The sequence below is a fragment of the Globicephala melas genome, chromosome 7 (genome assembly GCF_963455315.2).
Source record: "Globicephala melas chromosome 7, mGloMel1.2, whole genome shotgun sequence".
NCBI classification, from domain to species: Eukaryota; Metazoa; Chordata; class Mammalia; order Artiodactyla; family Delphinidae; genus Globicephala; species Globicephala melas.
The window spans coordinates 29,803,248-29,819,304 of record NC_083320.1 but is presented as its reverse complement, the minus strand read 5'-3'; the positions used below and the strand labels follow the sequence as shown (position 1 = coordinate 29,819,304).

Sequence of the window (16,057 nt, the reverse complement as noted above, 5' to 3'; positions counted from 1 at the left end):
CAGTGGACTCATGCTATACGTCAACAAAGAAGGGGCCTAGAATATATTGTGAAAGGCAGGCACACTCCATCCCCTTTTCCCAACAACATCTCTGGAGGAAAGGACACCATCCACTAGGCAGGGCCATTCCCAGGCTCTTGTCCCCTACGGGAAGAGGGAAGGGCAGGATGGCAATGTTCTATTTCTAGTATCGCTTGGGGTTTCTTTCAGTTCTTTTAAACAAGAGCTGTCACATTTTGAGTTCCATTTGGAAAACAATGTTAGAGGGAAAAGTGGAGAAATACAGTATAATAATGCTTATTTATTTTGTTAAATCCTATTATTTTTAATGACTGGATAATTGTTAGCTTCCAACATACAGGTTTTGCCTTTTTTTTTTTTTTTTTTTTGGCCACACAGCAGAGTATGCGTGATCCTAGTTCCCCAACCAGGGATCGAACCTGTGCCCCCTGCAGTGGAAGCACAGCATCTTAACCACCTGACCGCTAAGGAAGTCCCAAAGGTTTTGCCTTTTTAATTTTGTATCTTGAAGAGGTCTTAAATATTGATGTTGCATAGCCTAAAATACAACAGTGTGTGGACTACATAACCTTAATAAACTCATACCACTATGAAACTTTAATTAGATACCTTGATGACTAGTATTCTATGTCTTCCTTCTTGAGACCCTCAAAAATCAAAAGACCATCTTCATTAGGCACAGTTAGTTAAAAAGGACCTCACAGATTTCTTCCATAATTTAAATGAGTTTACATGTGCCAAATTGGGAAATTAAGAAAAGGTTAATTGAAATGCAAATTATAAATGCTTAAAATTAAATATTGCCATTGGCATAAAGAAACGCCAAATCTAGTTCCAAGATGACTATTCAAAATGTCAGGTCATCTTAAAAACTAAGTTACTTTCTCTAACTAAAATAATTAGTAGTTTGTTAAAGAGTAAATCAAAAAAATAAAAAACAAATAAGTGACCACATCATCACCTTCAGGACGTTGAAAGGTGAGATCCTTCAAACACAAAGTGACACTCAAGGCACCTTTAAGAATTAGAACATGAGTTGTTATTTTTTATACTTTCTGTAGAAGTCATAATAATGTCTATTAAGATACCCATGCTTTTCTCTGAAAAAGTCAAGATCTAAGTCATAAGAAGTAAGATGGAAGTGTTTCTCCTGTTGTAAAATTAACTGTCCAATAAAGCAAACCTTTGATCTTGGCTTCATTATCACTAGTTTCAACGTAACTAATTGAGATAACCAGCCCAAACAGGACTGTAGAAGCCAATTAAATACTGCGTTTTTCTTTAAGTATTCTTTGCTGACATGAATGCAGAGTACACTTGGTTATAATAGTGCACTGTAATTTCTGGTTTCTCCAAAATAAACTGTTTAAAAAATTTGGGTCCCTCATATGCTTGAATTTTTAAAAAATAAAAAGACAATACTTTTCTATGAGTTTTAGTTCTGTTCAAAATGATTGAAAGTCAGCCCTCAACACAACATAGCATTTCATAGTTTCAAAAGCTAAAATATTATCAGCATCTAGAAATAAACAGAAATATAAATAAAAATTTAGCAGATGATGTGGGTAAAAGGTAGAATAAAAGGCAAACATTTGGAAGAGAAGTTAGATCTCTGCCTCAAAACTAATGCCTAATGAGTTCCAAACAGATGACTAAAATAATAAAAGGGCTAAAAGAAAATATAGGTGAACATATTTATATGCTCTTGGAATGAAGAGAGCCTAAACAAGAGGAGAAAAAAACCTGATTCAAAGGAAGAAATCTTTAAAGAGAGAGAGAATACATAAAAAAATTTAACCTCTAAATTCCAAAACCTTTATAGTAGATACTAAAAGCAAGTAACAAATGGGAGTGAGAAGAGGTTTTGCAACAAACATTAAATATGTATAAAAAGCTCTTACACCTATCAATAAAAAAGAGAAATGCTTAAATAAAAATGGATGAAAAAACTGACAAGATAAAATAGGAAATACATATGTCCAAAAAAAGTAGTATGAACCAATATTCAAAACTACATTATTAATCTAAAAGAGCAGTCCTTACTCAAAAGTATGGCCCACAGATCCCCAGGGGTCCCTGAAACGCTTTTTAGGGACATGCTTAGGTCAACGCTATCTTCAAAACAATACTAAAATGTTATTTGCCTTTTTTACTGTGTTGACATTTGCACTGATGGTAAAAACAACAACAAAAAACCCATGGTGGGTGAAACTGCTGACACCTTAGCGTGAACCAAGGCAGGGGCACAAAACTGTACCAGTTGTCAATATATATTCCATACCATGACTTGCAATTAAATGAAAACAAGTACACAAAAAACAATTTAAGACCATCCTTGATAAAGCACTCATTTATTAAAGACTTTATTTGATTATATCTTGATTCTTGTGTATATGTCTTTATGATGCTGTGTGTGATGAAATGTGAGGTATATATAAAGCAACTCTACTGCATCCGAAGAAAGTACAGCAGCTGTCTTGAGGAAAAGCACTTTGTAGGACTCTTAGTTGTGACCTGAACTAGCTGCTTTTCCCTCATTCAATACCAATTTTATTTGAAAGAGTGACTGACAAACTATTGGCTATCTTGCAGTCATTTTTTCTAAAATGAACATAGTGAAACCATCACCCCAAGGAAAACAATGAACAGTATTTATTGCCAATGGTAACATTCAAATGTTCACTTAAAAGCTCAGTTTTGGGGGAAAACTTGAATTTATCACTGAAAGTATGACAAATATCTAAGAGTTGGACTTCTCCGATAAGACTGGTGTTAATATTAATGAATGCAATCTAAAATTTTTGTATAATGAAATGTGTCAACATTTGGGACATCTGTGTAACTCAGTAGAGCAATATCTTCCAAATGACCAACATACGATGTTACAACATCACGCATGGGTAAAATATGCATTCAAATATCAATGGAGGGGGGTTCCCTGGTGGCGCAGTGGTTGAGAATCTGCCTGCCAATGCAGGGGACACGGGTTCGAGCCCCGGTCTGGGAAGATCCCACATGCCGCGGAGCAACTACTGAGCCTGCGCATCTGGAGCCTGTGCTCCGCAACAAGAGAGGCCGCGACAGTGAGAGGCCCGCGCATCGCGATGAAGAGTGGCCCCCGCTTGCCGCAAGTAGTGAAAGCCCTTGCGTAGAAACGAAGACCCAACACTGCCAAAAATAAATTAATTAATTAATTAAAAAATAAAATCAATGGAGGGCTTCCCTGGTGGTGCAGTGGTTGAGAGTCCGCCTGCCGATGCAGGGGACATGGGTTCGTGCCCCGGTCCGGGAAGATCCCACATGCCGCGGATCAGCTGGGCCCGTAAGCCATGGCCGCTGAGCCTGCGCGTCCGAAGCCTGTGCTCCGCAACGGGAGAGGCCACAACAAGTGAGAGGCCCGCGTACCGCAAAAAAAAAAAAAAAAAGAAAAAAAGAAAATCTATGGATTTTAATGTAACAGTATGCAAAATTCCTAGATATGGTTTCAGATTCCATGTTGAAACTAATTTTTAAGAAACTACCACTTGTCAAGTTTTGGTGTAGAACCAATTACAAATATCTACAATTATTTGGAAAAAACTATTAAAATATCCCTCCATTTTCTAGCTACAAATGTGTAAGGCCATATTTTTATCTCCTAACCAGAAAAAAAAAAACCCACATATCAGGACACACTGAATGCAGAAGCACATATCTAGCACATCAGACATTAAGATTTGCTAAACAACGTCAAACAATGCTGCTCTCCCCATTATATTTGTTTTTGTTTTAGAAAAGTTATTTTTCATAAAAAGAACATGTTAACATGCAGTAAATTTATTGTTATTTTAAAATGAATTAGTATTTTTTTTAATTTCTCAGTTTTAACTTCTAATTCAGTAAATATCAGTAAATATAACTCACATATACAAAATCTCTACCGTGTCCTCGATAATTTTTGAGTGCAAAAAAAGTGATTCTAAGGCCAAACACTTGAGAAACACTGATCTAAGGTATGCAAATTAAAGCAAACTTTCTATCAAATTTGCAAAGGCTAAATAATAATAATAATATCTAATATCCAGGGCTGTAAAGATGTAGAGAAACTGTCATTCTCATACACTGCTGAAAGAAAAGTAAACTGACAAAATAATTCTGAAGGAAAATTTGGCAATATACATCAAAAACCTTTTTAAAAAGTGCAAAAGCTTGGGATCAGCCATTCTGCTTCCAGGAATCTATTTGAAGGAAAAATTAAAGACGTGACGGTAATTATTTTACTGAGAGGGCTATATAGCTATAATACTTTACACTTTAATAAATTGGAAATGATTTAAATTCAAGAAAGAATTCAGCTGTGACAAACTGTGTATGAAAAATTACTAACGTGATAATACATTGCAAAACATTTTTAAACAGGTTACAATACTGTACATACAACAGGAACTTACTTTTATATATTTAAAAGAATATGCCAAGATATTAACAAATAGGTATTAATAAGGCTTGGGGTGTTTTAATTTATTACTTTGCTTATCTATATTTTTTCTTTAAGTTTTATTAGTTTTTTTAATTACCAAAAGTCATACATGGTTTAATAACAAATGAAATAATATGAAGCTATAGAAGAAGAAATATCACTCCCATCTCCCCAAACACATCCTGTCCAATTCCATCCCCTGCCATGGTAGCCAATGTTAACAGACTGATAGTGTACATCCATTCACACTTTAACTATGCTCATACCAGAGAGGCATACATCTATCCATATGATTGATCAATAGATATACTGGTGTCCCTTGTTTGTTCACTTTGCTTATTTTTACAAACATGGGACAGTACAATACCTCTTGGTATTTTTCTACTTGTTAATGTATCATGAGCACATCCAGGTAAAAGATGGAGATTTCATTCATTCTTTTTAATAGCTGCATACTTCATAAAATGTATATGTACCAGAATTTACTCAATTCTGAATTTCCTATAGGTTATAAAGGTTGTTTTCAGATTTTTAATACTGCAAGCAATACTGTAAGCAATGCTGTAGTAAACATCCTGGAACACATATCCTTACATTCTGATATTTTTTTTATCCATAGATAGAGTCCCAAAAGTGAGCTTGCTGGCTATACATATACTTTTAATTAGTATATATTGTTGCATTACTCACCAGCAAAGTATGAGATCCCATATCCTCATCAACAACAGATATACTTTTTGCCAATATGATGGTAACTCATTGTTACTTTAATTTGCGTTTCCTCGTCTGTTACGAGGATTGAGGCTTTCATTTGTTTATTGACCATTTATATTTCTTCTTCCTCTATTCCCATCCTTTTCCCATTTTTCTATTGCTGTCATATGTCATGCAAATAATTTTTCCTAAAGTTAGAATCACAACTCACAACACATTCAAGAATAAATTCCAAGTGAATCAAAGGCTTAAATGATCAAAAATAAAACAAAACAAACTATTAATAGAAAATACAGAATAACTGTATAAACTCGCTATCAGAGAGATTTTCTTGAGTAAGATAAAACTCAGAAGCAACAAAGGAAAGACAGACATTTGACTATATTAAAGTTTTATCTGTAATTTTTTGCTTTTCAATCGTGAACAGGTATTACTTTAAGATTTTTTTTTTCAGAAAACTGTCAGCAGATATTTACAATGCTATCTTATTCCAAAGTCCTGTGATAAGACATGTGGAGAACTTCATTAGACACACAGGGACTGAGCTCAGAGGCACAAAACCAAACACAAGTGCTTTTAATACTGCTACTACTACTGCTAGAAGCTATAACTGGAATTCTAAATTCCCAGCTCCTATTTCTTCTGTAACCTGTTCACCAGTCACTGTCCTGTCCAGTAGCATATTTACTTTAAAGCGGTCTACCTAAATACGAATCTTTAATTGACCACACTGTCCAAGTATTCTTTTACTCCTATTACATGAGAAGGTTATGAAAATAAAACCTTGTGCAATAGGCACATCTTGTCACATTACACACACATGATATGGTAAAATAGACGGTAACTCACCTAAATGGGGAAACAGATCAGTGTCCAGCTGATGTTTTTGGGTGCACAGTTTCACCAGTCTCTGCAGTCGACTTATACAAGAGAAGTGTGGAGAGAAGGCTGTGGCTTTCATAAGGACCCGGTCAGTCCTGGGCGGGTCCACGACGGGAGCCCTACTAGATGGCAGGAGGGGCAGAGGCCTCTTGTGAGACAACTGCCTGGCTTGTGCTATAGTGTGTGGAGTGGGGGCCACTCCCTGCATTGGTAGGCTGGTGTTCTGAGGTTGAGGTGACTTGCAGACTAGACCCTGCGGTGGCGCTGGAGGTTTTAAAGTGGATAAAGGTGACAGGTGGGAGTGCTGCTGCGGAGGCTGCTGCTGAGAAGGTGCAGGAGGGGGACTAAAGTGCTCTTGTCGAACTTTTAAAATCTCTGTCTCTCTCTGGCGCTGCCGATTCTGGGCCAACTTGCTCTGCAACTTCTTTCTCACAGTTGCCCCTTTCTTTAGGTCATCATCTTCCTCGTTGAAAGCAAATGGGTCTTCCAACTCAGTTTCCAGGTAGTGGAGAGGGACCCTTGCCCCCGGTGGAGAGAGGGACATCCCATCCAGTCCATTGGGCATCTTCAAGGCCAACGTGGGCACCGTCAGGCTAAAGGCCATGGTATCCATCTGGTGCCTGACCTTTACCTCATCTATAGGATCATTCTTTTTCTTCCTCTCTTTTTTCGGGATAAAGCCAAGTACCTGCAAGTGGCTGTTGCAGTACCTTTAAAAATACACACATATACAGGAAAATGTTCATGATACATATTAAGAAAAGGAGAATATAAAACTACGTATCATAAAATGTGAATCCTAATATGTTCAAAATGCATGACTATAATAACTCTTTGGCATTCATGGATGTGATTTATACAACTTCCACTACCCTCAAGCAATCCTCAAAGTCTGTGCAATTTTCCTAAAGCAAATATATGAATTGCACATGTGAAGAGGCTGCCAGACAGAAGCAAGTCATTCAAATAGTGAGTGGCCCTGGATAACCAACCACCCAGCTATTGCTTCTCACACCGCTTTGTTATTCTCTATTCATAGCATACAAAGTAGCTCATCAGGAGTCTAAAGGATCACTTAAAATTCTCTTATGGAGAAAAAAATACATGTCCCAATGCCATTCAAGTATTGGAGATTCACAAAGATCTTATGACATAACACTTCAGAATGTTAAATGTCAAAGAAATGATACAAATGAACGTATTTACAAAACAGAAACCGACTCACAGACTTAGAGAATGAACTTATGGTGATGGGGGGAGGGGGGAAGGATGGAGGGAAGGGATAGTCAGGGAGTGTGGGATCCACATGTACGCACTGCTGTATTTAAAAAGGATAACCAACAAGGACCTACTGTATAGCACAGGGCACTCTGCTCAGTGTTATGCGGCAGCCTGGATGGGAGGGGAGTCTGGGGGAGAATGGATACCTGTATATGTATGGCTGAGTCGCTTTGCTGTGCACCTGAAACTATCACAACATTGTTAATTGGCTATGCTCCAATATAAAATAAAAAGTTTTAAAAAAAAAAGAATGTCAAATGTCTACTGTGTGTGTTCTACACACACACACACACACACAAAGAGAGGGAGAAGGAGAAAATAAAATAATAAAACTAGTTAGTGCGATAATCGATTAAATGAGTTTCTCAATAGCCAGCCACGTGTTAAGTACATGGATTACCTCCTCTAGCTAGTTTCTACCTGCAGTAGGTACTAAAATAATGCTCTTTATACAGATGAGGAAACTAAATTTTATACAAATTAAATAACTTGCCCAAAGCCACCTATCTGGAAAGTGACAGAGCTGAGACAAACTAAAAATCAAAGCTTGTATAGCACAGGAAACAATATTTAATATCCTGTGATAAACTATAATGGAAAAGACTATGAAGAAGAATGTATATATATGTATAACTGAATCACTGTGCTATACAGCAGAAATTAACACAACATTGTAAATCAACTATACTTCAATTAAAAAAATAGAAAAAAATAAAAGTCAAAGCTCACAAAGACTCAATAAGTCTTCAACAATGAGCAGGTTACTTCTGTAATATAAATGCTATTTTAAAAATACTATGAAAAGACAGAATCCTTCTACATAATGAGAAAGTAGAATGCATGTTATTCCAATAAATTTCACTGAAATCCTGTGAAGGCTTCTAACCAGTAGAAAAGTAGTATTTCCTAAACTGGTATACCTCATGCAGTTCCAAGGTATGTTAACAAGTATGTCATAAAAACAGTATTCCATGCTTAAATAAATTTGGAAAATGCTGGCTTAAACAGAATTAGATAATGATTTCATCATTTGTTTCTGCTAAACAACCTCTCAAAGCATTCTGTATGATAATGTGCATTATATACCAAGGGTAGAAATCTACCCATATAGCATTGCTTCCCAAACATATTTAAAACGGCACCTATTTTATTGCAGCATATTTATGACATCTCCATAGAACACAGTTTGGGGAAAAAGGCAATAAAGTAAATAATGTCAATCCCCAAACTCAATGGGTTGCAACAAAAAACTGTTTTAATGATTGTTAAAAACACAGATTCACCAAAAATCAGGACACATGGTTTTGTTGGTTTGTCTTAAAAATAAATCTATCAGAGGCACTCTTTAATTTTAAATAGAACTATTAAGAAAAAGCTTTCTGGACAGTAAAGAGACGTTACACTGTGTTTGTGTGTGTGTGTGTGTGCGTGCACGCACACGCGTGTGCCTAGCAGGTTTGAGCTAGGTCCCTTACACACCTTAAACAGAACAGAGTCATCAAGCTGCAGCCAACAGGGAAAAGGGTTTCAGGGATAACTGTACTAAGCTTCCCAACAAAGAGTTAATGATTTTTGTTATTTTCTACTCATTTTCAAATTAACAAAAGGATTAGTACTATTAGTGGGGAGAAATGAAGTGGGTTTTTTAAATTTAGAAATCAAACTCTTCTGCTCATTTACATGGGCAGCCTGGACTGGTAAATGAGGCTACTATGTACTACATTACCTAATCCAGCAGAGGCAAATCCGCATGTACAGTTCTCCTTCAATCCCACCCTCAACTCCCACTCCAGCCACTGTCACACTATCACAACATTTAGCCTGAACTCTTAAAAACTCTGCCTCTTCTAAAAGGGAAAATTCTTCATAACTAGAATTAGAACAGCTTAGTTATGAACAGCATTTAAAGTAATGCAAATATAGGGCTTCCCTGGTGGCACAGTGGTTGGGAGTCCGCCTGCCGATGCAGGGGACGTGGGTTCGTGCCCCGGTCTGGGAGGATCCCACATGCCGCGGAGCGGCTGGGCCCGCGAGCCATGGCCGCTGAGCCTGCGCGTCCGGAGCCTGTGCTCCGCAACGGGAGAGACCACAGCAGTGAGAGGCCCGCGTACCGTAAAAAAAAAATAAAATAAAATAAAAAAATAAAAAATAAAGTAATGCAAATATGAATTTCCAGTCTAAAAGAATACAGGGGACTGACTGCAAATGGGTTGTTTTGAGGGGATGAAAATGTAAAATTAGACTGTGTTGATAGTTGCACACTCCTGTAAATAAACTAACAAATACTGAATTGTACACTTCAAATGCGTGACTTGTATGGTATGTGAATTATATCTTAAGTTGTTTTAGAAAAGAGTAAATATAGGAAACAAGAAAATTTCTTGGTAAATATATACCATTAAATAAATATATATATAAAATTATACCAAACTTAAATTTAAAATACTATATAAAATAACCAACTTAATATACCCATTTATCTCTAAGCTATCAAGGCTACAGTAATGGGCCTTAGCTTCCCACTGTATATTAGAAAATGGACTTTTCAATTATACCAGTACTTCTACCGAACGTAACACTATTCTATCGAAAAGACGGAATCCCATAAGTTAGCACTTATAATACACACCAGGTTAAGTTACACACCAGATATTAAGAAGCTTCCTCTAGCTGACTACCAACCAGATAATTCTGTCAATTGAAAGTCCTTGGGAATTTGTTTTCTAAAACTATACATAAAACCATGTCAAATCCCTAAGTGTCCAAGGAGTAACTGCCTTAACAATGATAAAAGCTTATTTTCAAAAGAATATTAATCTTTTCTACATTGTATCATATAGTACAGTTATAACTATTATATTTATACACAGGTTTAAACATATTATTACATGAATTCAATCTGGGTTTCTCGAGGTAAAATATTACCTCCTACTAATGTCTACTTTAATCTGTTTTCAATCAACCCTACAACAAGAAAAGTATTCATAGCATTTGTGTTCATGTGATTTTGGACCAATTCTGAAAAAATGTATAACTTAGCATTTATTAAGCCTAGTTTCTCTTGACACAGCAACACAAAAGTCCTTTCCCTTCTTGTTCTAAAAAAAGAAAATTACTTCAAATATAAAGGTGAAGATGTATGCTTCAGAGAATTAATATTTTGGAGAAATTCAGAGTGACTCTCACTTTACTTCTTGCTGTTAGCTATTAAGATAACACTTGCTTCGACTGAAATAAAAAAAATCCAAGGTTGACAAAAATTGCAACTGTGTGTGATAAACTAAATTTAAGACAAAATTATAGAAATGTGATTATAATGGATCTTGAAGTAAAAAAGTTAATCCAAGTCCATCCATTCTTCAAGTTAGAAAAGGGCAGCAGTAAGAAATTATTTTCAGTCAGCTAAAACCAACTGGACAGACATGCTTAGCCTAATACCTTGGTACCTTTCTCACCTGAGATTAAAATTTTATTCCTTTCCTCACTAAACAGCTGTTTCTAACTTTCAGGTATTGTAATCTGAAGCCTAAAGTGCTCATTAGAAATTCTACGGGAGTATTCCCAAATCACCACATTATACTGTACTCATTTTGGTGGGATATTTATCAACACAAATTATTTATTTCACCCTAAAAGTTTAAAAGTTGCTCACCATGACATATAAAATACATGATTCCTTTTCAACCAATTTACGTAGGTGACATTCGCTTATATATAGGAACAAAAATAAAGGTTGTATATGTATTTTTTAAAGACAGAAGTAAAAAGTTCAAATTTCTACCTAAAGATAACAAGTATTTGAAACTTTTAGGAAAATAAGCATGCATCTCTCTGTAATATCCTACAATGATCAGCATGGTTTCTGGAGAACTGAGAATAAAGAGACATAAAAAAAGAGATTACATGTGAAATCATATAAATTTTCCTAAGAATATGAAAGATGAATAATCAGCATAAGACTCCTTTAAAAACACCTCCACATTTTATTTAACTCAGAAAAATATAAATTCATAATCCTAGTCAAAAAGCCTACTTTACTATGAAAATACAGTTTCTAAATTATAGTAAATATTGTCTATATGGAACACTTTTTAACCAAAAGAAGTCTGAGAGGAAGTAAATCTGAATGATTCAAGTAATCATTCTTTTGAATAATTCTTTTTCAATAAGTACATACCATTTGCTACCTTTCAAACAAAGATTTAAAAACTCTAAAATTATTATCATTAATTATAACACCTAAGTAGTTCCTATAATTTCTCTCACTTTGGCTGATGAAATTCTAAGTAGAGAAATCAGGAAATACTTTCTAAGGCTGCAAACCAAACACATCAGTGCCAAGACTTCAAGCAAAAAAAAATTTTTTTTTTAAATAATCCTAGAAAGTCTATTAAGTAAAAAAGAAGAAAACAAACATACTTTTCAAATAATTCCCCAAAGTTACTACTCCATTTCTTAAATATTGCCATCACTCATCTTTAGAACCATTCTAAAGTTTACTTAGATTACCCCCAGAACTCAACATTTAAGTTCATCATATCAAAACACAAACAAACAAAAAAACCCAACTCCCAAGCCTACTAATTAATAATCAAAGATTGCTTTCCACTGTCAGCGCTTACCTGCGGTCCTCTGATTTAGGGATGGGGTTGGTGCAGCGCTGGCTATTATACTTGGCCACATATTCACATTGCTTGAAGGGGGCAGTCTTGTCCTCCAGAACGTGTCTGATACAGAAAGCGTAGCCGTTGAGTCGCCGCTGCTTGCACAGTTTGGGGCTATATGAGCACAAGGGCTTATTGTCAACCTCAGAGAAGTGTATATGTTTCCCTTCATACATCACGTGACTCTATTCCTTGTGAACATCAGCTAAAAGACCACCACAAAAAAAGAAACCCAAATGATAAATCAGAGAGTATAATGCAGATTTAAGTTGAGAATTTCACTGAGGGACTTCTGCCCCACAGCCATACCTGATTTTAAATCTTCTGCACCATAGCAATGTTAAGAGAACCCCAAGGATACCACAGTTTGGAATGCTGCAGAATCAAGATGAAGCAGATTGTCTACAAAAATATCAAAAGGCCTAGTTAACAAAGAGAAATAAGCAAAGCTTGCTCATCTGGGAAGTAAAATACTAGGATATCACCCTTCCTAACAGGATGGATTCTTCATTGTAATCCAACATCCCAATATTGAATTCAAATAATAAGACACATTATAAAATATTAAGTTGCCCTACCACTCCAAATTGAACTAAATAATTTTTGCTTTGGTTAAGTTTTGTAAATAACTCAAAGCAGCAGGGCTCTTCCACCAAACTAATGTCATAAGGTGGCAAGTCACTTTTTTCACTACTGATGGTTGCATGCTATGCCTATTTTCAGAACCCAGGTCTCTTTAAAATGACAATGGAATGAGCTCGTAGACCCAAAACTTCCCCCAGAACTTCTACATTTTTTGATATGTTGGCAAAATATTTAGCAGCTTATAACAAATGTTTCTATAAACTCCAAAAAAAAGAACAAATTCCTGTTTTAAAAAGTCATTTTCCCTCTAATATTCCCCCCTACCTATCCCATCCAGACTGTAAATTTCTTGAGTCCAAAGACTGTTCACCACATTTCCACCATTCAGTTGAGTGCTCTGCAGCACACTGTGCTATAGTATAATTATCATGGCTTATGAGTCTTCGGAGGTTTAAGAAAACAGAAGGAAGCAATCACACAATAGTCACTATCTCTCTACACACAAAAGGTCCAGCAGTAACATTTATGTAACATAACACCATATAGTCTGCAATGAAACTGAAACAACTAACCTGTCACATCAGGACATAGGGGGCTGCTGTGGTCTAACCCAGGGATCCCCAACCCCCAGGCCGTGGACCCGTGACGGAACCCGCGGCCCACCAGGTGGGCAGCCGGGGAGCAAGCGATGCTGCATCTGCCACTCCCCATCGCTCCCCATCGCCCACATGACCACCTGAACTATCACTCCCACCACCCCACCGGTCCGTAGAAAAACTGTCTTCCACGAAACTGGTCCCGGGTGCCAAAAAGGGTGGGGACCACTGGTCTAACCCACCTTCTCCACATTCCAGAAGTCACCCAGACAGCTGATGAACAGCTTAGATACCAGCTACAGAGAAACTCAAGAAACACTCTGTCACTTCCAAAACTAAATATGAAACTCCTTATACCAGTGAATGACAAGATACATAAATCCTTGAAGAGTCAGAAGATAAGTCTGCTCAAGTCTGTTTATCTGCCAAGGTAACTACAGTATTCACCTTGAACAAATGATTTAACCTCAGTTTTCTCATCTGTAAAATAGGGATAATATTAGTAGCTATGTTATCAGGTTGCTCTAAGGATCCGATGATACAAAGCACGCAACACGTGAAGTACCATGCCTTGTATAAGTTAAGCACTGAAGAAATAGAAGTTATTACTCATAAATGTTCTTATTATTACTACATTTTACCTGCTGATGATAAAGGGAGAGAATTTGTATTACCTTTGAGAAGCATTACACTTACTTTAGCAAAAAAAAAAAAAATCTGAAACATTAGCCTGGTTAATAAAAATCACATTTGTTACTGAGTAAACCTAATCACACATCAATGTAAAACAAAAATAAGAGCTTTCCCTTTTCACTTTATCAGGAGGCAAGGAAGAAAAGTTGGACTAAAAATTTAAATTTAGCTGCCCCGAAGGTCTGGATGTTCAGGACAGGAAATTATTTCAAAGCAAACCCATGCTGTTTCATTTTTACACCCTCTTTGGCCTGCTCATCCACCTGGCAAACATAAATCTTTCATGAATTAGTCCAAGTAAATCTACATGAACTTCAGGAAATAAATAGGCTGGAAATAAGTGACTGAAAAAAGTAACTGCCAGTATGAAAAAAGTAGCCTATATATGTATGAGAATGTTTTATAAATCATATGAAGGGTTAATGTTCACTTTTTACTGACATATTCTATCTAGGTGGCATCATATCTATCAAGATTGATGATTCCCCCTTTCTTTCCAATGTTTATGCATCTTCTTTTTTCCTATTTGCATTGGCTAGAACTACTGGAACAATGTTAATAGTAGCAACCACTGGTACTCCTAACTTTAAATGAGAACTGTTTTGAGTAATGGCAGCAATAATGCTGACTTCTGTGTTATGTTAAAGAAGTATAAAGAAATTCCTACTTTATTAAAAGTTGTTTCTTTTTAAAAAAAAACTCAGAATTGATGGTTAATTTTTATTGAATTCTTTCCCAGCTTCTAGGGAAATGATCATTTTTCTCTTTTGTACTTTTAAAAGTATGTACTAAAAATATTTAGTATTGGGCTTCCCTGTTGGCGCAGTGGTTGGGAGTCTGCCTGCCGATACAGGGCGCGCGGGTTCGTGCCCCGGTCCAGGAGGATCCCGTGAGCCGTGGCCGCTGGGCCTGCGTGCTCCGCAACGGGAGAGGCCGCAGCAGTGGAGGGCCCGTGTACCGCAAAAAAAAAATTTACTATTTAGTATTTCCTGATACTGTACTCTTCTTACACTCCTGGGATGAAAGCAACTTGGTCATCATGCGTTATTCTTCTAACGTATGGCTGAGTTACAGTTGCTAATATTGAGGATTTCTGATTTTTGTATTTTGAGAATGTCTAGAGGTTTTTTTTGTGCTTTGGCAGAATTAGGTGTTAATATAATATTTTAAAAAACAATTTATAAAATCTATGTTCCTGAACAGTTAAAAAGCATTGTAGTTATAATGTTACTTAGAAAGTTGCCTGGGCCTACTAGTGTTTTCTGCAGATGAGGTTTTCAAGTTTATCTGCATACAATTTAGCAATGTGACCTCTTACGTTTAAATTTCTAAATATCTGTGACTCATTCTCGTATTCTGTGTATGTCCATACATATACGTGATATTTGTGCTTCCTCCTTTTGTTCATGATTGGGTTCAACAGGAGTTTATCTGTTTAATATTTTTACGAATATCCTCCCCCCAAAAACAAAAGCAAAACAAAACAAAACAAAAACCTCTTGGATTTATCAGCACCTCCATGTATTTTCTAATTCATCAATTTCTGCTTTTATATTTGTTCATTCTTTCTGCTTTCTTTCCATTTATTTTATTATTTTGTTAACTTCTTGGGCTGAATTCTTTTATTTTCATTCTTTTCTTGCTTAGTAATTTGTTTACATCTATGAATTTTCCTGAGTACTGTTTTAATCATATCCCATAGGTACTAATACACAGAATTCTGATTATCAATACTTTCTAGTTGATTTGGATTTTATTTATTTCTCCTTTGACCCAAGAGTTATTTAATTTTTTCAGATGGTAGAGTTTTATGCTTCCCTTTGTTTTAGTGCTAGTTAAGAATAAGGAGCATTGGGAATTCCCTGGCGGTCCAGTGGTTAGGACTCCGTGCTTCCACTGCCTGGGGCCCAGGTCCAATCCCTGGTCAGGGAATTAAGATCCCACAAAAAAATAAAAATAAAAAAGAATAAGGAGCATACTGGTGTCTGAGTGATTCTCTGGGCCCAACAAAGGAACCAAGTTTCCAGAGCTCTGAAGACAAGGGGTAACACCCCAAAATATGGACTTATTTTCCATTCCACCTTCATTGGCCTAGCAGCTACCAAGAACAAAGGCTGCATCTCCAGATACCTAGTAAACAAATGCAGTACTGCTTCATGAAC

The 16,057-nt window shown here is 36.3% G+C and overlaps 1 protein-coding gene across 1 annotated transcript in view; it reads right to left on the bottom strand.

Annotated features, from left to right (window-relative positions):
• Nucleotides 1-12,424, bottom strand: part of INO80D (INO80 complex subunit D) — a 41,776-nt gene extending 29,352 nt beyond the window's left edge. The window contains exons 1-3 of the mRNA XM_030853908.2: nt 12,331-12,424; nt 11,980-12,226; nt 6,044-6,786 (exon numbers count right to left, since the gene is read on the bottom strand). Of these exons, the coding sequence (XP_030709768.1) occupies nt 6,044-6,786; nt 11,980-12,197 (961 nt within the window). The 5' untranslated portion in view covers nt 12,198-12,226; nt 12,331-12,424. The remainder of the gene's footprint in view (nt 1-6,043; nt 6,787-11,979; nt 12,227-12,330) is intronic.
• Nucleotides 12,425-16,057: the final 3,633 nt, after the last annotated feature.